At 33.6% G+C, this 24,888-nt stretch overlaps 2 protein-coding genes across 8 annotated transcripts in view; one reads left to right on the top strand and one right to left on the bottom strand.

The window, feature by feature from the left end:
• The window catches only part of ANGPT2 (angiopoietin 2), a 40,901-nt gene extending 36,105 nt beyond the window's left edge, over positions 1-4,796 (top strand). For both annotated transcript variants that reach the window (XM_012572889.5, XM_004176853.5), the window contains 2 exons: positions 2,906-3,036; positions 4,373-4,796. In XM_012572889.5, the coding sequence (XP_012428343.4) occupies positions 2,906-3,036; positions 4,373-4,533 (292 nt within the window). In that variant the 3' untranslated portion in view covers positions 4,534-4,796. The remainder of the gene's footprint in view (positions 1-2,905; positions 3,037-4,372) is intronic.
• Positions 1-24,888, bottom strand: part of MCPH1 (microcephalin 1) — a 124,268-nt gene that overhangs the window by 71,047 nt on the left and 28,333 nt on the right. For all 6 annotated transcript variants that reach the window (XM_072926437.1, XM_030267327.4, XM_030267334.4 and 3 more), the window contains 3 exons: positions 18,475-18,512; positions 15,289-15,451; positions 9,347-9,424 (listed from right to left, as the gene is read on the bottom strand). In XM_072926437.1, the coding sequence (XP_072782538.1) occupies positions 9,347-9,424; positions 15,289-15,451; positions 18,475-18,512 (279 nt within the window). The remainder of the gene's footprint in view (positions 1-9,346; positions 9,425-15,288; positions 15,452-18,474; positions 18,513-24,888) is intronic.

Below are 24,888 nucleotides of genomic sequence, written 5' to 3'. Positions count from 1 at the left end.
AAAAATAATTTCTTTTTCCAGAGGAGAAAATGTGTATTTTACTAGTGCATCCTGGGTGAGTACAACACACAAAACACAAAGATGATGAGATTAGTAGGGAATAATACAGGATACATGTGCCAATATAGTGACAGTGCAGTCATTATGACAAGAGGAACCTGTCTGTAGTTGCTATCAAATCCTGATTCCCTGCAATAAATACATTTCTGAAATGTGGATGACTAAGATGAATTATACTGCAAGGATTTTTCTTGTCAGTGGCTTCTAGGAACTGTTGTTGTCATAAAGAGCATACTGAGGTGAGGTGGCCTTATTCTCCCATAAGCCACTGGCTAAGAGTCTCAATAACTTTCCTACTCGTAAAAATTAAGCAAATGTGCATTTCACCCATCACCAACTTGTCAATTTAAATACCAACTTTTAATGGACCTATTATTTATGCTCTAATCCTGTAAAATATAAAAGTTCACAATTTCTTCTAAATTCTTGGTTAAAATAAGAAATAATACAAATTAAAAATTAATATTATATATATAATATTTATATTTTAAAATAAATAATTTCTAAAAAATTAATAGAAATATTATCATAGTATTATATACTTAAAATAGTATCATAGTATTACATATTCTGAAATAGTACCAGCTACAGCTGAAATACATGGGCATTTCATAGATCATTCACCAGGCTCTGTAAATGCAATAAAAAGTTTGATTTATTATAGAAGAAACTAAACACTTCACAGTATAACAGATGCTTTCCTACTACAAGGTCCATGAAATGTTTCTTTTGTAAAAGAGTCTTGCAGATTCATGGAGCTTTGGGTGGACAGAAAAATTGTCTACATTCAGATTAATTTCTCCAAGATCTCTAGCAACTATTTGTTGTAAATAAAGTAATCCTGACACCTGAGACACCTGATGCTGCTATTTCAATTCAGGTCTTATATGCAAACAAAGCAATTCAAAACTATCAGCATCTGCCCCCCATAAAATGTTAGATCTTAATGCCTCGGTAGTATTTAGTTGTCTCAACTCCAAAGTAAATATTTTTTCATCTGGAAACAGTCAGAATCTACAGCAGAGATTTAAAAAAAAAAAATAATGCTTTAAAATACTTAGAAAGGCAACTTTTGCAAAATGGGTGATTACCCTTGTCCATTTACAATATTAAAAGATAATTACTGAAAACTAAGATGGTAAAAGCAATTTTATTACAATATACAACCAAACAAAGAATTCATCTTAAAATGGAGTGGTTTAAAGAATATATTTAACATTAGAAAAAGGAAAAAAAACCTAAAGAAAGTATTCAGTGAAGAACATCTTCCATGCCCTATCCGTGGCGGTTTTCAAGGCCAGGCTGAATGGGGCTTTGAGCAACCTGATCTAGTGGAAGGTGTCCCTGCCCATAGCAAATGGGTTGGATCTAGATGATCTTTAAGGTCCCTTCCAACTGAAACGATTTGTTGATTCTGTGATCCATTACATTAAACAGAGTAATACATTCTGAATACTGGAAAGATTATGAGCTGGGCCACTAAACTGAAATTTCTTCATATTAACCTCCCAAGGTTACAACCTACTTGTCTTTCCTCATGGTAGAAAGTTTTTCTGATATGCAGTCAGAACATCTAATTTCAATTACCATCCACTGCCTCTCATCTTCTGTTTTACTAAACTGTACCTTTAAAAATTTATTGTTAATCACAAATAAATAATATTATGCTTATATTAGACTTCAGATGATATTTAAAGATCCAGCCTAGGCTCCTACAGTATACTTGGAACCTTTAATATGATTTATGTTAGAAATTGTCTCACATAATTTTGAACTCATATTAAGAAAAAACAGTAATTTTTAAAAAGATATCTTAAAGAAAATGTGTAATGAACTGATTCTTTGAAACCTAAATGAACAAAAATTAAATATTTAACTATATTTTAGAATAGGGAATATAAAATAGGTTAAAATAATCTGTTAAACTACCAAAGACAATTTCTATCATAAGCAGAGAATTACACGCAAGGTGAAGACTGATTGGGGAACAAGTTACTTCTCCTCAGTCAGATCTCCTCTTTAAACAAATAGAATACCTCTGAGAAGCATGAGCTATTTGATACAGAAATGCAATCACCAAAAAGACACTGTGGGAGCAGAGGGTTCAAGTCCTTCCAATTCAAGGTAACACAAGAACAGCTGTGTAATTGTCCTGCCCAGTTCAGTGCCTTGTGTCTCTCCCCACTGAGACTGCATTGGCACCCTTGCAAGCAGATCCCAAAAGCAGCAGCCTCACTGAAAGCTCACCTTGCTGGGAAATTGAAGCAAACTAAAATACTTGTGATCAGCTAACACTAAAATTTATGAATGATGTGAAAAGGATAGTAACTAGGACAATGGAAATATTGAGAAACTTCTAAAATATCATTTACTAGCTCAGAATAATACTCCTAGTAAAGCAGTAATCACATATACGTAGGATTGTAATGCTAAATTGCTGTGTTGTACTAACAGCAAAATAGGAATCAAATTAGTTTTGATTCAAAACTTCTGAATGTAATAAAAATAATTGCATGTACTGTTGCATTGAAGTACAAAAGTATTCAGTATATTTCAGTATTAATAAATACATGATCTGTATGAAAAATCCTAGAAGTTACTACCTACTTGCTCTCTTTTTCTTCTAATATGACTTGAACAAACACATGTTCATTAGAATATTGTGCTGACCATTTCTGTTAATATGAAAACATTGTACTGAAAAACAGCTTCAGCCGTACAGTGGCCAGAACAGAATTAAACTATTTGAACAGGATATTTATTGCAAATTATTCCATCACTATTTTTCAGACATCTACCATCAACTTCCACGTAATAATTGTTTTTCCATTTTTCACTTCTACAGGATTTACCTTAAAGGACTTACTGGGACAGCGGGCAAAATAAGCAGTATAAGCCAACCAGGAAATGATTTTAGCACAAAGGATGCAGACAATGACAAATGTATTTGCAAATGTTCACAAATGCTAACAGGAGGTATGATTGTTTTTATGTTTCTCAGTCTTCCTATTTTTATTGGCACTGAAATTGTCTACGAGATAAATTTGACTTAGTAAATTTTGTTTATTAAAAAAGTTCAAAACTCACAGATAGAAATACTAGTATGGTGACTCTAGATGAAGTATTTTACCATTTGACAAAAGTTAGTTAAAATAAAACAAGAGAAGTGAAAACTGAAGGGAAAATAAGTCCCTGAAGTCAGGGTACAAGAAAGTCTCTAACTGTGGAACTAACAGAGACATAGCAGATTCCTCTTCCAAGGAATGAGGTACATTCAGAGATCAAAATACAACTCCCTGCAAAAAACCTCTTCAAGAGATTCAGCTGTCAGTGAAATGGCTCCTGATTCTTTAGGCATAAGCCCTTTCCCCAACTACTCAAGAAGAAAAACTCCCAAGAGCTGCTGTGTGCTGCAAGTGCCACAGAAGGGTACAAGAAGTTAATTCCTTATTTCAATATAGTTATAAAGTGGTAAAGATATTCCACAGATGTATCTACATTCTTCTAATGATTGTTCACTAGTTATATTTGAGTTCTAGGTGGTATTTTTATCTTCAACTACACAAGTAATTCTATATAATTTGTTAATCTACAATTCCACATTCTGAAATGTAAACAAGTGCTTTGTAAATTTGGCTTCTCTTCCTGTTATCTCTTAAGCAATTGTTCATTTTCCTATAGTACAAGCTGCAAGAAAAAGACAGCTTCAGTTTATCCAAAAGGATAGTTGGAATACTGCCCTGCAAAACAGAACACAAACACTATTGCCACCATAACAGAAATATAAAAATATTATTTTATTAATATTTTTTTCTTATGACCCACTAAGAAGTCGGGAATATATGGATACAAAGTACATTTGGGCTGTTTTTTTCTCCTTTTCTTTCTTACTAAGGTACAGGAGGTTTTGAACTGAATATTCCAGAGAACTGAATAATTCCTCTAGAAAGAATTAAGAAAGGAGTTTAAATCTGTGAAAAACACTTTACCAAAGAGTAGATAAAACCAAAGGCAACTCAGTATCATTATAGTTCAAGTTGTGTTCTACCCTCAGACTGTCAGAAATGTTTGATGTGGATAATAAATTGATTGAACGCTTTCCCTTCTCAATTTTCAAATACAATGTACTGTGTAAGATTCAAGAAAATGGAGTTGATACACAAATACATTGCTTTCCTGAGTTTGGGGCAAGTATTTTACATCAACATTTCCAAATCGTTAAGAATAAAAACCTGGGTTTTGATTTCTTTTTCATTTCCAGACAACAAAGTGACCTTAAATACTATTCTGATGTTTGTCTTCTGTCTTGCAGGATGGTGGTTTGATGCATGTGGTCCTTCTAACCTCAATGGAATGTATTATCCATTACGACAGAACAACAACAAGTTTAACGGGATCAAGTGGTACTACTGGAAGGGCTCAGGATACTCTCTCAAAGCTACGACTATGATGATTCGACCAGCAGATTTCTAAATGCTTTGTCATTATGTGAATTATGTATTGTATAGTCTTCAAAGACTTATTTTACCAAGCAACTTGTCTCATTTTTTCAAGCCCAGAAACATGCTCTAGTGTTCTGAAGTGTCAGTTCAGTACAGTTCCTGAATTGCAATCACCTTGATCAGCTAAAGCTCCTATTATTCAACCAGACACAATGTCTAAAGCGTCGACCTGATATAACAGTGATTTGGCCAAATGACTCAATAAAAAGAACATCCAAGAAACCGTCAGACAAATTAAGGACTCTGTTTTACTGATCATTTATGTTATGTATGTGTTAGTAAATAACTGGAACTGTGAAGAAAAACATAAAATAGATTTAGGAATATGCATTTTGCTTCACCACTGAACTTTAAATATTAATATAAAACACTTAGCTAGTTCTAGCTTAGTTCCAGCTAGATCTAGAACTATTTATCTTTCTGTGTCATGTGTGCCCTATATGTACATTAAAAAAAAAAAAAAATTAAATTAGCTCACTCCTATAGTTAGGGAATACAGTCTTTTCCCCCATAGTCTCCTGAACAACTTCTTATACTTATTTGAGGATTTTTTCCACTAGCCTGTATGACTATGCTTAACAGAGGACAAATAGCATTTAAGCAGTTTGCATTTATTTTTGGGAAATACCATTTACAAAAGTCATCATTTTTTCAGTCTGTTTCAGTCACTGTCTTTAAATTACAGAAAACCCCTACGAATTACAATATAGCATGTATTCCTATACATTTTTATGAAGATTGGACTTTTTTTTCTTCCCTTGTCATTTACCTGTAAAATAACTGACAAGTATTTTGTAAAGTGAGACAACAGCATTAACACCAGATGTCCAGTTGTCTATGACAATCATGTATCACCTGGTGATGTAATATAACTATATGTTTTGTAAAAATAACCTACCTGAAAAACATATGCATGTTCTTTAATACAATTAAATTTACGCTTATGACTTCAGATACAAATTACTACATTTTAAGAACAGGAAGAAAAATAATCTGAGAATTATCTAAGGTCACACTATGTTTTTTTTTCAGTGAGTTTAGGACTTCTCCCTGAAAATTCTCTGTAGGTAGGCCCTCAATGTACACCACAATGTGAATAAATTACTCTACTGGGTAATCTTTCCTTTTTTTTCCCCCCCCCCTTTCATTTTACTACTATATGATTTAAAATTGCAAATCAGATTGAGAAGATATTTTTTCATACATCACAATAATTTAGTGGAGATTTTACTCCAAATTAAGTTTAGTTTTTAATTCTCATGCTTATTCTTTGCCTAATATTTTTGTAAAACTTTGATTTCAGCAGATGACTGAATTAGTTACAATGCAAACACTTAACCCAAAAATAACCCCAGACATATTTCTGGAAGCTAATTTAACAAAAGGTGTTGTAAGGGCAACAGGGCTTATGAAGGGTCTAGAAAAAATATTGCATGAGGAGGGTTAAGGGATCTGGGATTGTTTAGATGGAGAAGAGAAGGCTCGGGGGGACCTCATCACTCCCTACAATCACCTGAAAGGAGGCTGTAGTGAGGTGGGGTCTGATCTCTCTTCTACACTGCTGGCCTTAAGCTGAGACAGGGCAGATTCAGATTAAATATTTGAAAAAAATTTTCAGTGTTTCAGTGGTCCGGCATTAGAACAGGTTGCCCAGAGAGGTCGTGGAGTCACTATTCCTAGAGGTGCTCAAGAGGCATCTGGATCTGGTGGGTGATGCTGTTTACAGGTTACAGTGGAAGTGCTGGGTGGACAGTTGGACTGGATGATCCTGTAGGTCTCTCTTAACCTTGATGATTCTATGTTTCTAGCTTGAAAATAGTAAATGGTTTTGGAAAGACTGAATAAATCTCTCCATTTTATACTGACAATCATTAAAGCTGCTGTCAGAGTACCCCACCACTCACACCACCACCATTCTTCTTCACTGAAAATGTGTGTCATCATTACTAAGTGTAGCAGAGACAAAAAATATTTCTAATATTACTTCATGATCTGATTTTATATAAACCTAAAGAATGTAAATTAATAGTCACTGTCTCAAGAGTTCCATAAAAATAAGTATTTGAAATAACTGTTTAGTATTTTATTATTTTCATAGAAAACTAGTAAGGATATACATATCCCAAACTAAAGAAAAAATACTTCCCAAAATTGCTTTCACGAATTTCAAGAAATGTCTTAGAGAAAAGTCTAGAAGAGTCATCACATTAGTAGAGGGGCCACATACCACCAAGCATACAGCATACCAAGAGAAGCCTTAAGAGATGTCTTTTTTCAGCCTTGAGCAGAGAAAGGGAAGGGGAAACCTCAATGGTGCCTAATTGAGGGTATAGGGAGGACAAAGCCAGAGCCTTCTTGGAGGTGCTCTGCTATGAGACAGGAACAACAGGCAGTAAATACCATTTGGAATTGAGGAAAGGGAATTTTCCTTTTCATTTATTCATTTATTACCAGAAGGGTAGATTGGACAAGTCCCTTGGAACACAGTGTTGAACTAGACAACCTTCAGAGGTCCCTGCTAATCTAAAATACTTTATGATTCTATGAAATTTAATAGAAATGCCAGGTCTACATTACTGCATTTCCTGTGTTGGTAGATTTAATCAGACAACTAAAGAAAATACTCCCAATATTTGAGATAGTAAGCATATCCACACCAATAATAAAAGGAAAGAGAAAAATAAAGCCAACAAAACAAAAATCCTCCAAAATCCTTAAAAACCATGATGGCATCTGAATGCTCAACCTGGCAAGAAAAGCAGTGCTAACTTCTAGTTGACACCAACTTTCTTTATTTTAGTGAAAACCCTGTATGACTAAAATAATTTAATATTTCACGGCTACTTTTGATTTGTTGAAAAAAAAGTTTATAAAATTTGAGGCTTTCTGATGACTGTTCTGGGAAAGTGATCAAAAATACTGATGTAGACATTGAATGGATCAATTATTTAATAAGACTTCATTTTGGGGGAAAAGGGATCAATTTATCAACACCAATGTAACATTAGAGGGAATATGTCTTTAAATGACATTTCATCTTAAGAAAATTGCATGGCTTGAACTCCAAACACCAAAGTGAAGCAACAGGAGGACATGTCAGAAGGAAGGCAATAATAGGAAACAGAAGGCTGCAAAAACTGTTTTGGACTTGGTACAAACAAGTAAAACACAACAGCAAGGTAACCCCTACTTTTAATCCCTTCCTGTAATCAAATAAACAGTCTGTGAAACTAGAATGTACTTCCATTTTCTCTAAGTACTTTGTAGGAAGCAGGAAAGCAACAAGAAAAAAAAAAGGCAAATAAAAATACATTAATAAATTAATGCTCAAATAATAACTGCATGTTCAAAAAAATAAGGTATCTGTTACAGTAAGAAATTAGAATGACTAAATAAGGAATGGTAGTGGAAATATTGCTTCAGACTCCAACTTTGTTCATTTGCAAGAACAGCACATTGCAAAAAGAAGGGATTCAGGTTCTTAGCACAACCCTAATCTCCCTTAATTTTACATTGTCACCATATCTCAGATTCTCCTTGCTTTGACTTCAGGAATAAAACCTCTAAATGGGATCTCAAAAAAAAACCCCAAAAACCAAAAAACCAAACCAGGAGGAATGCTGGTACAGCATTAAGAATGCTATGTACATTGTTATTGATAGCATACTTTGTTATTAAACAAGGTAGTCTGAAAAGAAACAGAAAACTCAAAATAATTTAATATGAAATCCAGTGTAGATTTTTTCATAGAAATACAGAAAAGTGGAAAAAAGAACATGCTTCTTATTTATTTTTCACATTAAGTTTTACCATTCTTACTGTATTTGCTATATAAAACAATCTACTTTCACATTTTAGAAAAAGTATGAAATTTCATGGATAATTAATTTCTTTAAGGGTTAAGCAGTTATTTGAGATTAACTGCTACAGTACCCCTAAACTTTGAGAACATACACCTTACAATCATGAAACAAATAATACATATTAATGATGGAGATGTAAATTTACATAAGTTATAGATTTAGAAAGAATGCTAAATAGAAGTTCTTAACAGTTAATAAAATTATAGTAAAAATAAATTTCATACCCCATTAACTGTACTTTCTTCAAAGCTGGTAAGAAACTTTGAGAAATAAATTGCAGACATTAATTTAGTAGAGGGAAAATTATTGGAATGATTGACTATTAACCAGCTAGAATTCTACTTGTTTTAAAACCAAAATAAAATTCCTGTTTAATCAATTACAACACATGAAGTGTACCGAGGTCTACACAGGTACATCATCCCCCCACATACCCAATTGTGCACTAGTTCCTAATTCAGTACTTGAGAATGATTATCAGAGGCAGGAAAAATGCTTAATTTTTTCCTACTTAGCAGTTCTAGAAGACCACAGTAATTTTCCATTGCCCAAGTAATTTCTGGGCCAAAAAAACTGAGTCCTTGACCTGCAAATCTTTCCATTTGGCAGTAACATGCCTCTCCAATTTGTACACAGGTAAAAATAGAAATAAAATTAAAGTACATTTATACTTCAGTAAGATGCTGGTTTATTCAGGTGTTAATTGGTGTATCAACATTTTGTATTTTCCACACGTACCGAAGTTTTTGCACACACTTAAAAAAGTATTGGATGAAGAAGCAAATAATTCCTTACAGTATCTGCTTTAAAAAAAAAAAAAATTCTAGTAGGCTTCTTTATTCACAAAACCTATTTATAGGGCAAATAATTTCCCAGATAAACAAAAGATGGTTCACAAGCTTAAAGGACCACTAAACTTACAGGAGCTGCAGGGAAGCTGGATGAAAGCTCATATGGTTCCTCTGAGATCCAATGGCCTAATTCCAAAGACCACAGAACCTAAAATAAAGTAAGTGGTAAGTAGAATCTTAAAATTTCTAAAATAAACTTTTTGAACGTGTAATTAGAAGTTACAACAGCTGGTTTGCTATTTCATTTACCCAAACCAAATAATTTGCTGAAAAAACAATAAATAAGGAAGATACAATTTTTACAACTAAAATAAACCATTGAAATATCAGTCATACTTCTATGCACAGCTATATTAAACTTTAAAACACTGTGAGGATATTCAAAAACTCAACTATTTTTTAATCACAATACATAGAGCAAAAAATTTGAAAAGGGAAGTCATAATATACCAGTTCTACTCTCTCAGTTCAGTAATCATTGAATTTCACGAGGTTCCTGTTGGGTCATTTCTCTAGCTTGTCAAAGTCCATCTGAACAGGAACACCCATCTGGTGTATCAAACACTCCTCACAGTTTTCTAACATCTGCAAACTTGCTGAGGGTGCATTCTTCCCCATCATCCAGCTCATAAATGAAGATGTCAAACAACACGGGACCCCTACTACTAAAAGGATTATGCAACTATTGCATAGAATCCACATTACATATATAAATCATCCTGCAAAGAAGAATAAATCAATTTCTTGCTCTGTGGTAACCTCCTTTGTCAGTGTTGTACTCTAGTGCACAAAAGAAGACTGCACAACACTGACTCTGCAGAAAACACATAATCATTTGTGTGCAACTGAGCTCTGAAACACTGGACTAGTATGATCTTTAGAGAATAGTAATCTTAAAACTGTGTGCCACTTGCAGACTTCTGTTCCCATCAGGACCACCACCAAATGTTTAACAGAAAAAACCTACTTAAAATGGTTGTATTTCCAATTTCCAATTTCTGATATTTTAAATTTTTTTTGGGTAAAACTTTCCCCGAACTACTCCATCCAGCATTTTTATGGATTGATTTTCTAAACATTCTTCAGAACAATTTATCATAACTTGAAGTTGGTAGACTATAATATTAAAAGCTCCATGGGAGAGTATTCAAATAACTATTCCTCAACTGGTAAAAGCACTGTCTTAATGGGAAAATGGAAAAAGAGAAAGTTCCTACATTGGCTCTGTCCCTGAGTCATAATAAAGGACATTTTACTCCTAATTTGTAGACAGCCTAAATTCTGAAGACCATTCTGATGGAAGATGAGATTCTTTTTTTTTTATTTGGTTTTATAAGTGGTGAGCCATGAAGCTTCTCACAGAGGTAAAACACTGGTATCTTCCTTGCCAGTTTGTCCACTGTCACTCAATTCAACAACTTATCTCATTTAAGGTATTTGAGCTTCACAATGTCTCTTCTGTAGTTGCCATCTGGTACCCCTTAAGTTCAAAAAAAGCAATGATACCAACCAGTGAGACATCCTGTTGCTCCTAGAGCAAATGAAGCTAACTGAACAAGAAGCAGACATATACCCCCTAAATGGGATATATGGAATTTATCAGAAAGCAAATCCCTGTTTTAGGATAATTCAGCCTCTCTCATACCTTCCCTAAATAGCTCTCTAGCCATTTCAAATAGATTAAGCCATTAGCACAGCCATACACTATTAAATAGTTGTCATTATTCATTTTAGAACAAGCTGAATTTCCTCAGGGTCTGAAATTATTCCCATGCTTGATTCACAATGTCTGAAATACTCTGCCATACAAATGCACATATTATTAGTTTAAATTTAAATTATAAAATGTTCTCTTTTAAAATTTGTGAACGACTCTATGAAATATTCCCCACAGATAAAAACTGGCACTATATATACTGAGCATGGTAAAGTTATCCTTTACAATGTTACAGCTCACTAATGGAAAATTCTAAGCTGAACAAATTGATCACAAACTAGCAATGTAAACGTTATAAAATGGCCCAATTGCTTGTAAGAAAAAAAAGCTTCTGTAAAGAGCACTTTTGCCCCAAATCTGTTGCTACAAGCAGATTGCAAATTCAGTTTTCATAACAAAATTATTTTCTAAATAAATTATACAGTTTTCAGTTCAAAGTATCTTATGCCTGATGACTTCCTGGGAAACCAACAACCTCAAATGTGAACTTCTACAAAAGCAGTTGCCTTGTTTGATGTGAAAAGTGATGTTTGACTTATGAAGAGAGGTGTCCAGTTTTGCAGACTATTGGAAATGAAGAGTGGTTTTTTTGCTGACAATAAAAAGCAGCATATCCTTAGACTTACTGCTAAACTTGATTACAAAATATCCAAAGAACACTATGTTTACTTTTAGAAAAAGCACAATCAAATATTTGAAAATGCAACAGCTGTGCAAAAAGAGAAAATAATTTCTACAGTCATTATATCATACCACACATAAAAACAAGAGTTAAGTACATTAATAAATCAATGACATTTAAATAATATTCAAAACCTAATAATCCATTGTAATGTCCAGCTAAGAAAAGTATTGTAACTTGTTAAAAAAATACAGTTAAGACTGCAACTTAGGATTGTAAATTATAAATTTTAGGTTGGTACCTATTTTTTATAATTACTTTTAACAATTTACAATAAGAATATTAAAGCCTCTTCACTTTATACTTATAGCTAACAGATAAATATCTATTTATTGACCATAAAGGAAACTTGTTAATGTAATTTCTCTTTTAGTCACAATATAAATCAACTTTAAATGAAGCAAGAAAATTGTAAGTTTGGATAAAATTCATATACAGACTACATTAAAAAAAATTCTTCATAAATAAACTTGAGCAGGAACAGATGTATTGTGCTGTATTACATATACATCACATCTTTATAGTACCAAAATTATGTTTGCATCAAAAGTAGCTGGAAAACAACCTAAACAGATTAAAATATAACCCCAAAAGATTAGTTATGATTAAGTAATCCTATTTCATTTTCCAGGCCAATTCGACAGCAATGACCTCTATCAACCCTTGTAGTATTTACAGAATTTTGTTTAGAAATGAAATTTGTTTGTCTTAACAAAAGATGGATTAATGCTTGTCTATCATGGTTCTGGAATTGAGTACAAAAGCATTGTATCTACTCTCCTAGATAAAAAGAAAATTGGATACTGAGTTCATGAACAGGTCCTGCAGTAAATAATTAGGTCACCACTCACTAAAACATTCAGTTTTCATGAAAACAAAGAAAAGAGCTTTCCATTCCAAGTCACTGAAAGTTTGTTTCTGACTTTGGCAAATTTTCAACCAGTTATATTTTCATAGCAGTACCAAAAAAAGCTTCAGATTAATGTAATTCAAAAGTAAGTTATTATTTGCAATATTATTCTTAGCTGAAATACTTCAGAATGTGTGTTTCTATTGAGAAATAAGAGCTATCTAGAAGTTTTCAAATGTGAAGTTAAAAAAGAATTAGCTCAAAGAGTCTGAAAACACACTATTTGGTTAATTATTTAAGGTCTCTCACCTATCCAGCTAGCACAATGAATGATCGTATGGTACTTGTACATAAATAATTCATGAAAATGTAAATGGAGTGCTATGAAGTTTAAATGTCTGATGGTAAAGTTGGTATTTCTCCAACATCCATCTAAAAATAACATTTTAAATTTTTCTCAGAAGAAAAGAACCACTTCATCCTAAATTATGTCCACATTACAAGTCAAAAGGCAGAGGTAAATATATTCTTCAAACACTGATAAACATCTTAAAAAGACAATCATCACTGCTCAAAAGTAATACTATGTTTATAAGGTATTACTAATTTTTCCAGATTGATTGATTGATTGATTTTTTTCATTATCCAATGTGAACTACTTTATCAGTGAAAATACTAATGGTAGAATTGATTACATTTAAAGGCATCAGTTCTGTTGCACCAATAAAAGGAGAAGATTATTTTCTTAGATGAAATTTTCCTGACTAATTTTCTATTGAATTCCTCAATTCTGGCTAGGTAAGGCTTCAGTTGTCTCTTCTCTAGTCAACCAATTTGGGTAAAAAGATGGCAAAAGTATTTAGCCATCTTATGGCGAAATGGCCATTGACACAATGACAATGAAGCACTTAAATCATATGATTCAATGATTTAAACAGGTGAAGAAACATTCTTTTAAAAATATTTCTATTTTATCTCAGTTAAGTAAGTAAATAAAAAAATAAATTGAATACACATTTATGGGCAAAGTTGGACCTAGTCTCTGTGAAAAAAGATAACCACAGTTCTAAAAATATTAAAAATAGCAATCTTCCAGATAAGCAGATACTATAAGATCAAAAAAACTTTTGATCTGGATATCTAAAGTTTGTCTCTAGTTATTTCTCATGCATCTCTGCTAGTAACTTAAGAACTTTCTAAACAGCAGCTCAATAAAATGAGTGAAAACAGCATCAGCATTTTGATCAAATAATATCTACAGGGACAAACTAATCCTTGGAACAGTTGCATTCAACTTACTGGTATTAAATGAGGGATATAGACAATCCCATGATGAATCTGCAAGGGAGACCACAAGACAGGAGGACAACACTTCCAATCAATACTGCTATATGAAGAGCATAGGTAGATATTTTCACCATGCATTTGTTCACAGAAGCACAGGGCATAAAATGGGCAATGAAATTCTAGGACAGCACTTGTTGGAATACTGATTATCTATACTGCTTTATGTACAAAGAGAGGAAACTATTTTGTAGTACTTATCTCTATCTCTAGCAATCTTAGTAGCTATTTGAAGCTTTTTCTCAAGGAAGAAGGCAGCTTTTGTTTGTGCACCCTGTTATGAAAAAGTAACTCATGACAATTATGTTGTGACTTGTTTAATGCTCCATACAAAGCTAAGTGTGGGACAGATAATTCAGTGTATTTAATTAATAGATGCAAGGAATCATATAGTAAACTGGAATGAGTCTGTGGAGATGTTCTTCTCCAAAACTCCTTCTTAAATATATTCCTCTTAATGCAGCCAAAGATGCTATTAGTCTTCTTTTGCCACAAAGGCACATTACAGGATCCTTAAGGTGGCCAAAGATGTAAACCCTCTATTCCAAGGGAAATGAATCGCCAAGAACTTCTAAAAAATGTGATATATACCACAACAACTTCAGAAAACTGCATATATATCATATAGGACAAGCTTCATACTGGTAAGTGCCAGACATCTTGAAAACAAAAAGGCAGCAGTTTATTTCCCACCCAACAAGTAAATTTTAAAGTACTTATAAGAAAGAGGAAACCACAAAATTTATTTATTCAACAACCATTTTCTGTATAAGATTAAGACCAATTTCCATATAAATTTCACCATCTATATTTTATAGCTCTGGATACATGAGGAAAGCTGAGAAACTGTCATCTGCAATGTCAAATTGAGTGGTTAATCTCTATTATTACAGTGAGCAATTGAGATGGTTTAAGCCTGGGCTGACAGATAAGTTCCCCACCCAGTCACTGCTCTTATTTTAAATTTTTTTCCCATTTGCAGTGAAATATCTAAGAATTTCCCTTCATTTTTTCCAATGCTGAACACAATACATATTTCAGAACATAACAGAAATATACTATATCAGGCCATAAAAAGCTCAATCTGAATAATGTGAGTTGGCTAATGTTAAGCAGAAATTCTGTCCAAAATTAATGCATGGGACATGAGTTTCTCATCTATGAGATAAGTCCTCTTTCTAAAATAGATAATGAGGTACAATACAGGAATACTTTGGTTAAATTAAGCACTGAAAAACTGTAACTAACTAACAGATCTTCTCACAGACAAATTTCATCTAATTGAACCAACTCTAAGTAAGCCTGAATAACTTAACATAGGCATCATTGCAGGCAACATGGACACAAACATGGTTGATATTTCAGCTATACAAACAAAATTTAATTTATTGTGTAGTAAAGTTAAAAAGCATTTCTTACCCATTCATAAGAAACAATCCAACACCCACGAGCAATTCCCAGCATAACATTCAAGGTACGACGAGGACTCCCAGTAACTACATGACTTGTTGTTTCACACACTTCATTTGAGACCAAAAAGTCTCCAAGTTTCTTCACGACCTGAATTACTGTATTTTGCTTCCTAAAAAAGAAGAAAAGGTAAAAAAAGCCCATGCAACATTGAATGGAGGGAGGCAGAATTATAAAAGCATGTACATACATCACAAATTAATTCAAATTAATTTCATTTCTTTCCCCATTAAACATTTTTTATCCTTTTCTCACTAAGCCTTTACCCACTTGCTAGCCCTAAATTCATTAGCCTCTCCAGAGTCCTAACAGACCCTTTTCCATTATCGCACAATCACATCCACTTGCACATCAAAGTCCTTTAGCCCCCTACATCTATCTTGTCTGTTTAAACAAAAGTTTTTGAGTGCAGAATTATCTATTATGTTGTTTGTGTACAATGCCCAACACAACAGAGCCTAATTCTTGGTTTCTTTCATAGTACTATAAAAAATATTACCAAGAAATGTAAACATTTAGACACAGCACATTTAACAGCTTTTCATTAAGAAACTCCAGATTTTCAGCATGTGAATAATGCTGTGTCTAAATTTAGAAAAGTCCCAAAGTTCTATCTGGCTTGCAACCTACACATCTATGCCAATGTTTCAGTTAAAAATTCACTTATCCTTAAATACAATTATAATGCAATACATAAAGTTAGATCTAAATTCTAGAATGGCCATCTAAAACTGGAATTCTAATTTGAGCTCTCTACATAGCTATGCAGGAGCACATAAATCTATAATTATGAAAACAGGAAGACCTTGGTATAACAAGAGAAAAGCTGTTGCATGATAACAATTTACTGCTTTTATTAATGTTCATTTTTACAATTATAAATGATCCTTAAAGATCTATAAAATAAAGCAAAATTCTGGTGACCTCTCTACTCCCCATACTAACTTGGAAATGTCCATGCAACACAAGAGAAAGCAATTAGTCACAATCTTGAACACAGTCACACTATCACAGGGGTGATCCTTTAGGGCAAAACTTCTGAGGTAATCACAGACACAATCCAAGTACACTCAGAGCATCTCCAGAAGCCTCTGGGGTTGCTTCATTCCCACTACATTTAACTCCACAGAAAAGAAGTCTGTTAGAACTCCCAAAATATCCCAGCTAAAACGAACACTACTCAGCAGAATCCCAACAAAACTGCAAAAGAATTCTTCACAAAAATTGGGGCAATCATTTTTCAAGAAGATTAAAACAAACAAACAAAAAAAAAGAACAGTCAAAACAGTGCAGCAAATTAATGTCACAATTAAATCAAAAGGTGATATTGTATTTTGAGATACTTTAAAAAAAATCCTGTGACTAGCCTAGCCTTCTCTCTGGTATGAATTCTGGCCTTGGTAGCTTTGATTGTAACTAGAATTCTTAGTATTCCCTTTTCATTTTGTGAGCTTTAGCTTGATATAGCCTAAAAGTAAATGTTTTCGCAACATTACAACCCAAAGGGGCTGTCCCTGCCCAGACTGCATGTTCCATGCTTTACCTGAACCTTTTCTAAGTTCTTCCTGTGTCCACACAAAATTCCTTACAGGGAGAAGAAAAATTTCTGTTGTACAAGTCTTTAATCAAAGACATCCTACAAACTGCAGAGAAAACTCACCAGTTCATACTTGAGACAGATGCAAAACCTGGTGGATGAAAATTTACAGCAAAATTTCACTGAATTTTTAAATCAGAAAATTAGATAGCTGTGTGGCTGCGAATCAGTGAGCAGTATTTATTATAATCCCAAAACCCATTGCCATGAAACCATTGAACTCCTGCATCTTAAAATGTGAATTCTAATGAACCACTTTTGAGGCTGTAACTACTGGGTACTAGGATTGGCTTTTGACCACAGGGTTGTGTTTTGGAGGACTGTTTTCTGTTCCTAAGTTGTTTCAGAAGTAGTCCTTTTCCCTTCACCCATTTACAAGCTGATAAACGCCTACCGTTACAGTCTATCAAAAGCATTCTTAATGAAAAGGTTCTGAGGAAAAGCAATTGTTATCCCCAGAAAATTTAATTTAATGAAATAGTAATTGGCTGGTGGGAAAAGTCAATATATAAGAACATAAAAGAAATAATATATTAATGACCTGTTAAAAAAAAATAAATTCCCCAGCTCAGCCAGGATTTGTTCTCTTTCAGGCAGACCACAGCCTCTGTTTTCCCCTATTATCTGCACTGTAGTGATGATCTTTACCTCCTCTACAGTGATTCTGCATTGCATGACTTGTGAGTCCTGGTGTAAAGTCCATGACTTTATAGTCCTGGTGTTACCAGCATCCAGTCACATCAAACAGAAGAAAAATATTAATTATATTTTATGTTTCTGACATATATAAGTACACTTGTTAATAACTATTGATAACCTTCTACAAGAAACTTCTGAAAGCATAGCCACTAAGAGCTGTTTCTGAGTATTTATTTCTATGTAACTGTCAACATTAAGTTACAGCAAACCTGAAAGAGATTTTTGGGTAGTATAAATATCTTGAGTTTTGAAAAAGAATTCAAAAACTGTAAGCAAGTATAGTATAAAATATAGAATTGTATTTTTGTTGGATGTTCCTTGTGCTTTAAGACTTTTAAGAGAATGATAAGAGCATGCCAGAAAATTATTAACTCTCCCCCAAAATATGCAGTGGCAGCTGCTTCTAATGTTTTGAAACTAAGTCACTAGAAAGCCTACAACTCATATTTATTCTGTAACTATTTGTATGAAATAAAACATTTTAAACTGATGTTTCAAATTATGAATTTTTATATAGAAATAATTAAAATGTATGGAGAAAACCCTGTGTTGGGCTGAATCATTTACTACATACAACTACTATGTACATTGCCTTCAGATAAATTCAAAACTTGCTTAAGACTTTAGTTTTATTGCTCTGAAGCCCTGTTGAACTCACCTATGGAACTACTTCAGTCTCTACCACAGCAACAAAAAAATACATCTATTAACAAGTTTCTAGCAAGAATACATAATGAAATAAAATGCAGAGCCCAAAGAGAAATTTAATTTTCTATAATTTATGAATATTCAAATGCAAATGGTAGGCTGAATAAAGACTCAAAATGGTTAATACTTACTCAGAAGACATACTTGTCATAACTAGCGTCCTTGTTGGCTAGAGACATAAAAGAAACAAGTAAACAAAAAATCTTAAAAAACCCCACCCTTTGAAAAAAAACCCTGAATTAGAAAATGTTTCATTAAAAGGTGCAAACTACTTCATAAGTATAATATCACCTGGGGAAAAGTCTGTACTAATTAACACATATACTGGTAATACTAAACTTTGAGGACATGGAAGGAAGGAAAACCCTTCAACCATGTTTTATGTCAAAGCAGAAAACAGGAATGCAAGCTTTTTTTAGTAAAAGCAAAATGCAAAGGATTTCCAGCCTGAGATGCTACAGAAATAAGGACAGTACTGGTCTACTTAGTTTTCATCAGATGGAAAGGAAACAGAAGCTTATCCACAACAAAGAAAACCTGTAATTTAAAATTCCAGTTTCTTCCAAGAGAAAGGAAGAAACTGGCTGAAATGCTTCAGAAACAAGAAATATCATTTTAATGATTTTGGTTTTATTTTGATACTGTATTATTTTGGGGCTTTGGCACAACTTCAGTATTTTATGTGAATGTTAAAAAAAACATTCTTTCACTCTTCAGTATTTTCTAGTGAATAAAAGTTGTCCAAATAATATCATAAACAAGGAATACTCAAAGAATACAGCAATCTTCAAACCAGCAATTCTGAGACATCATAAACTGCACTCCTTCCTTCTCCTGCAATACTCCCTGTAGTTTATGTGAGAAGCAGGAATGTTTGTCCCATTTGGACTTCAAATAAGCTTGGGAAGAATTATTATTACAGAGGTCAGAAGAAGAGAAAGTTCATCACCACTGACCATGAAAGCCTCCAGTATGCACAAAGGAAGGACAGAACATCAATTTTAGCAGTATCAGAGAAATACATAACTACATAGAACATGGTCATCAAAAAACATATGTAAGAAGATGTTTTGATCACCTTAGCTAAGAATTACTTGTAGCTATATAAACATGCACAAAGATATATATAGAGAGATATATATAGATATATGTATATAGACAAACATTTTGATTTTGTAGAAAAAAGGAGACTGACTGAATTTTATACAATGATTTCAAAAAAACTTCTTCTAATTTTCAAAATCAGTATATTAATTTAAATTACTTCTTCATATAGCTACTGCTTCATATGAAATGGACCCCAAGATATTGCCACAACCACAAGTATTAAACTTCCAAAGTCTCCACTAAAATTCAGTTTCTTTTGAGTAATGCACTGAGGTAAGAGTACAAAAATATTTCTAATTGGGAGCACAGACAAAAAAAAAAATATATTTCAGGGCAACTCATTTTACCCCGTAATAAATCAAAGAGCAGAAGAGAGAAATCTGATGTAATGCTATCTGACCTCTGTCATCAGTACAGAACAGTTCTCTATTGAATAACCAAGTAATCTCTCACATTTAAGAAAAGAGCTGGAAATACCTTTGTAGACTATTAGACTAACAGAATGTACACTAATAATGTGCACCATGGCTATTCCTTATATGAACACTCTTCGCATAAATAGAACACAATTTAGATATCATTGACAATATAGATTAAAGATAACAAGCAGTAGTAATTTCAACATACACATGGCAATTTCATTGTTGTGTACATTTAAAAAACAAAATCCTGATACTGTAGTCTTCAGAAGTAACATAATGAAGCATATTCAATAGTTTTTAAGATTAATGATAAACATGCACTAAGACAACACTATGTAAGCTCTACAATACTTCAAACTGACCATGTATACAAAGTGAAAATATAAACCCAAATAACAATAAAACAAAATAAAACTTCAAAAGAAAAAAAGACGAAATTTTTGCATTGAAATATTTGAAAGAAATTATATGCAGCATTTTTGGAAATACAAGTTTCCAAATTTTAACTTGTTGTCAGCAATACTTACTGATGATGTCTCACTCTACTGCTAGCCTGATAGCTAAAAAGAATGTGCACTTATCTTGCTCAAATTTGGTTCTATTCTTAGCCAAAAGAATTTCTACTGCTTTACTTCCAACTCCAAACAAGCAGTCACATGTAATTGCTCTTGAAAGTTCCAACTCAGTTCTACACTGGAGTTTTATATGCAAAGAATTTGAGCAAAAATAATGACAATGCAACAATATATGTCAAATATACCTATCATAACATAAATATATTAGCATTAAGTTACATACAATCAAAATTTGACAATAAACACTCAAAAAAAGACATCTAGTAACGCATTGAATAAGGGTTCTTGCGGTAAAATGACTGCTCATCCCTGACAGGTTCGGTCAGATGATTAAAATCAGATGTGAGGCCACATTATTATGAGTATATGCCTCATACTGTCTTAATATACATTGTAGGATCTCTGTAAATTCATGAGTGTTAATGATCTCTGGGATGTAACAGCCTGGGAAAACAAAAAACAAGGCTTAAAAACAAGGTTTTGCTTTGTTCTGTCCAGTCTTTCTGAGTGGAAAAACTCATCTACATCAAATGCGTATGTTTCAGCATGATCATGACATTCTCCTATATTACCTGAAGCCAGGCCTCATTACTATCACAATCAAGCTCCTTGCCTAAAGGTCTGGAGTTAAATCCACACACAACAATTGCACTAGGTTCTTGAGAGTGTTTGTCTTATATTAGCTCTAAAGTAGATCCCGATGTATCAGTTCAGAATGTGCAGAAAAATATCCTTCCTCGCATTTTTAATAAATGCTATGGAAGTATTACTAATCATATCACTATTTTTGCCAAACTTGGCTTAAAAAGAAGCAATACTATAAACCAAGGCCAGTGCAGCTTGAGATCCTACAGCTGCTTCTTCAACTGCAGAGCAGAAATGTGTGTTAGGAGTTCCTTAATACCTTGTCTAGAGGTAAGTAAAAACAGTGAATCCACACAAATCAGGAAATCTACAGCCTGTCCTGACCTTACCCTGAAAGGTCAGCTGTTGAATTGTAGCTTTTATGTTACAACACATCGTGTACAAGACAATGCAGTGAGTATTCTCAACAAATGTCTTGTCAGTGTACTTCAAAGTGGTTCAAAGACTCATGAATGCAGAAGGGTGCACACAAAATGTAGAAACCGGAAATAAATTTAATTTCTTCCAAGCTATTATTTTGTTTGCATTCAGAACTGCATATTTTTGCAAGTTAAAGGTCATTTGCTAAGCAGACAATATTTTGTTTTATTGCTTCAATAAGACAAGCAGTACTCTTTAATTACAGTTACCAAGTCGAAAACATAGCCAAACTATGTTCTAATTTTCAGTTCTACATTTTTCAAGTTAATTGCTTTCTCCCCCACCCCTACTATGCAATTTTTCTTCTGTGCTTTTTGTGGCTGTTTTATTTTACATGTTGCTTTTATTTAAAAAAAAAAAGAGCATTTACTTTTCTGACCAGCAAAAAGACATCTGGTGAGCATCATTATGAGTTATAATGCATGTTTGTAGCAGGATTATTATTAATAAAACACTGGAAAAGGTGGTATTAAGTTAATTGGTCCTTTTATTTACCATTAATCTCTGAATCCTTAAGAGTTGCATATCCATACTCTGAATCAGAGCACACGCTTCTTTCTGAATTATTTTTGAGGTCTAGAATACAGACTTCATTACAAATTACAACTTCAGCTTTCCTTTATATATTTCTTAGAAGCACTGTTGCATTAAGTACTTCTTTAATGTCTGCCAACAACAAGATTTTTCTAAGTCATCTGAAATATAGAACATTCATTTCAGTAGCTAGAAGGAAACAGTATTTGCAAATCTCCAGAGTATTTAAAAGTGATACTTCCTATTTGTTAACAGGCCTACACCACAAAAGAGGTATTTAACCTCAAAATGTATTCTTTCTCTCTTCTAAATTTAAACTGCTGTTTCTTGGAGCTGAAGGACAAGAAGAAAAAAGTCCTGTTTTGTACAACCTGCTTTTCAAAAAGATGAACTCAAACTTTGTAAAGTGTGTCATGAGTTCTTTTTCATGAGCGACAAATGAATAAAAATGAAACCATAAAATGTTTTCCCAGACTAGCTCTCAAGAATGAAGTGTATTCGTGCAAAGAATTAATTTGATAGGAATAGGTTTAGATTTGTCACTGGTTAAATTCCAGTCTTATGTATATTAGATCTCATTTTATCTTTCTACCAAGAACCTAAGTCTCAAATATTTTTCAAGAAATTATTTCAACTAAAGCCCTTTTAAATTGTATATTATTTAGTCCAAGTTCTCCTCTTGTGCCTTAGAGTTGACTTAAGTCCTGAAAGAAATAAACCTCGGTGTAGTCTCAAACTCAGACAGATGTTTGAGTGGAGTGAAAAAAGACCTCAACTTCAGAAGATACTCTAAGTGGTTCAGCCAATATACAAGGGATACAGGACTTTTGGAGGGTGGGAGGCAGGCAGGAAGAAAACAGTACATGTGTGAGCAAAGATAGTTTAAGGGAGAGTATATTATACTGTTTTATAACCTTCAAATCCCTTTTTTCTCTGGCTATTGTAGGTCCATCAGATGGTTTTGAAATTGGTTTACTACCCTTATATTCAATTTTGATCTTTACAACTGCATTTCAGAAGTAGTAATCTTCAGTCTTATTAGTATATGAACCAAAAGATAAAGCTGTATGTAGCATAGGAATATTAACTTCACTCTGCTTGTATTTAAGAAGATTGCAATGAGGATCCAAAACTTTAAGGCTGTTTATAGAAAGAATTTATAAAGAGTACTACATTAATTTATTCAAGTAATTGTGGCTCATAGCTGAAAATAACTGGCAATTGTAATGAATGATAACTATTCTGTGTTTTAAAACAGCAATTATTCAAAGCTGTAATTTACTTTCTAGCTGACCTTTCTCTTATCAGTCCTTTGATACTGACATTTTTCAAGTTTCCTCTGACTGCAAAAGTCAATTTCAACTGTAATTTCCTCACCAAACATGACATTATCATTTCTACAAGCACAGGCAGTAGTGATTCTCATTGCAATGGGAAGCCCAAGGCTTTCCAATGTGTACAAATTAGGGACTGACTCTCTGGTGAGCATCACTCAGGAAAAGCAGCATGCTGTCCAGTTCTTAACTGTGTTTGACTAGGAAAAGTTTCATGGCTCTACCTTATTTAGTGAAACTTGAGGAAATCACAAAACGATAGAATATAATTTAGTCGGAAGGCACCCACAAGGGTCATCAAAGCACAACTCCTGGCCCTCACAGGACACCCCAAGAGTCACATCATGTGCCCAAGTGTTCCAATGCTTCTTGAACCCTGTCAGGCTTGGTGCTGTGATTACTGCCCTGGGGAGCTGTTCCAGTACCTGACCATCCTCTGGGTGAAGAATCTTTTTCTAGTAACAGAGACAGCAGGATTAACAGTGTGACAGAAGTGAACACATTCCGTAAGTGGAATGCTAACGGGAGGCAAAAGCCAATTTGTAGTTTAGATTCTAACATGATTAGATTCCAAGATGAAAGTTCAGGTGAAGGAAGGGTATTTGTTCACCCCAAAAAAGTCAAAAGATAGGAAAAAGAGGAACCAGGGCTATCACAGTTTACACTATGTAACAGAGAAAACCCATATAGGCAAACAGAAACATTTTAAAGACAACACTAAGGCACAAATTAATTCTGGTCATTAGCACCAAATAAAGTCCAAGTATACTCACCTTCCCAAATGATCTGTGAAACAGCCATGCACAGTTACCTTTTTTCTGCTGAAATTTTAGGCTATATGAACTTCTCCCCCCTAATCCCAGCCTCACCAAGAATAAGAGACTAATTTGTACCCTTCTACAAATAATTCCAACAAAAAATTAAGTATCATATAGAATGAATTTGTTTCATCTGTTCAAACAAAAAATTGATTATGCTTTCATAATGATCCAGTGAAGCGAACAATGCCTCCAGACAGCTGACTTATGACCAATTAAAAGTTTTATAAAGCTTCAAGTGAAGCTCACGCTATGGCCTTTGAGATTGAAAAAAAAGAAGCCACAAGAGTAGTGGGCAACAGTAGAGTATCTTCAGTGAAATTAATTGCTTGATATTTAGGACCTCATCAGCATTCAATTCTTGGTCATGATAGTTTCCACCCTTCATGAAATGTTCATCAGAAATGAATGTTTGCCTCAGCTATTTCGTTGGAGACATCAGTGGCTCATTAACTCACCACTGTGAGTCATTGGGCAGAAGAACTTAGGCAGAGAGACACACTTCCATTGTGCAGGATGTAAGCATGGAAGCATTTTAAGAGGGAAAGAACCATTACATGTTACATGGTGGGCATGCACAATTGTTAGCAGTGTGAAGTTAATTGGGATAGTTGAAATCCTCTGGAGGCTGCCAACTATGAACAATGAGTGGGATTTGAAGATGTCTGCAGCCCAAAAGACTCAATCCAG

Source organism: Taeniopygia guttata, chromosome 3 (assembly GCF_048771995.1).
Source record: "Taeniopygia guttata chromosome 3, bTaeGut7.mat, whole genome shotgun sequence".
Lineage (NCBI taxonomy): Eukaryota > Metazoa > Chordata > Aves > Passeriformes > Estrildidae > Taeniopygia > Taeniopygia guttata.
Note: the sequence above shows the minus strand (reverse complement) of the source record. Positions and strands in the feature narration are given on the sequence as shown.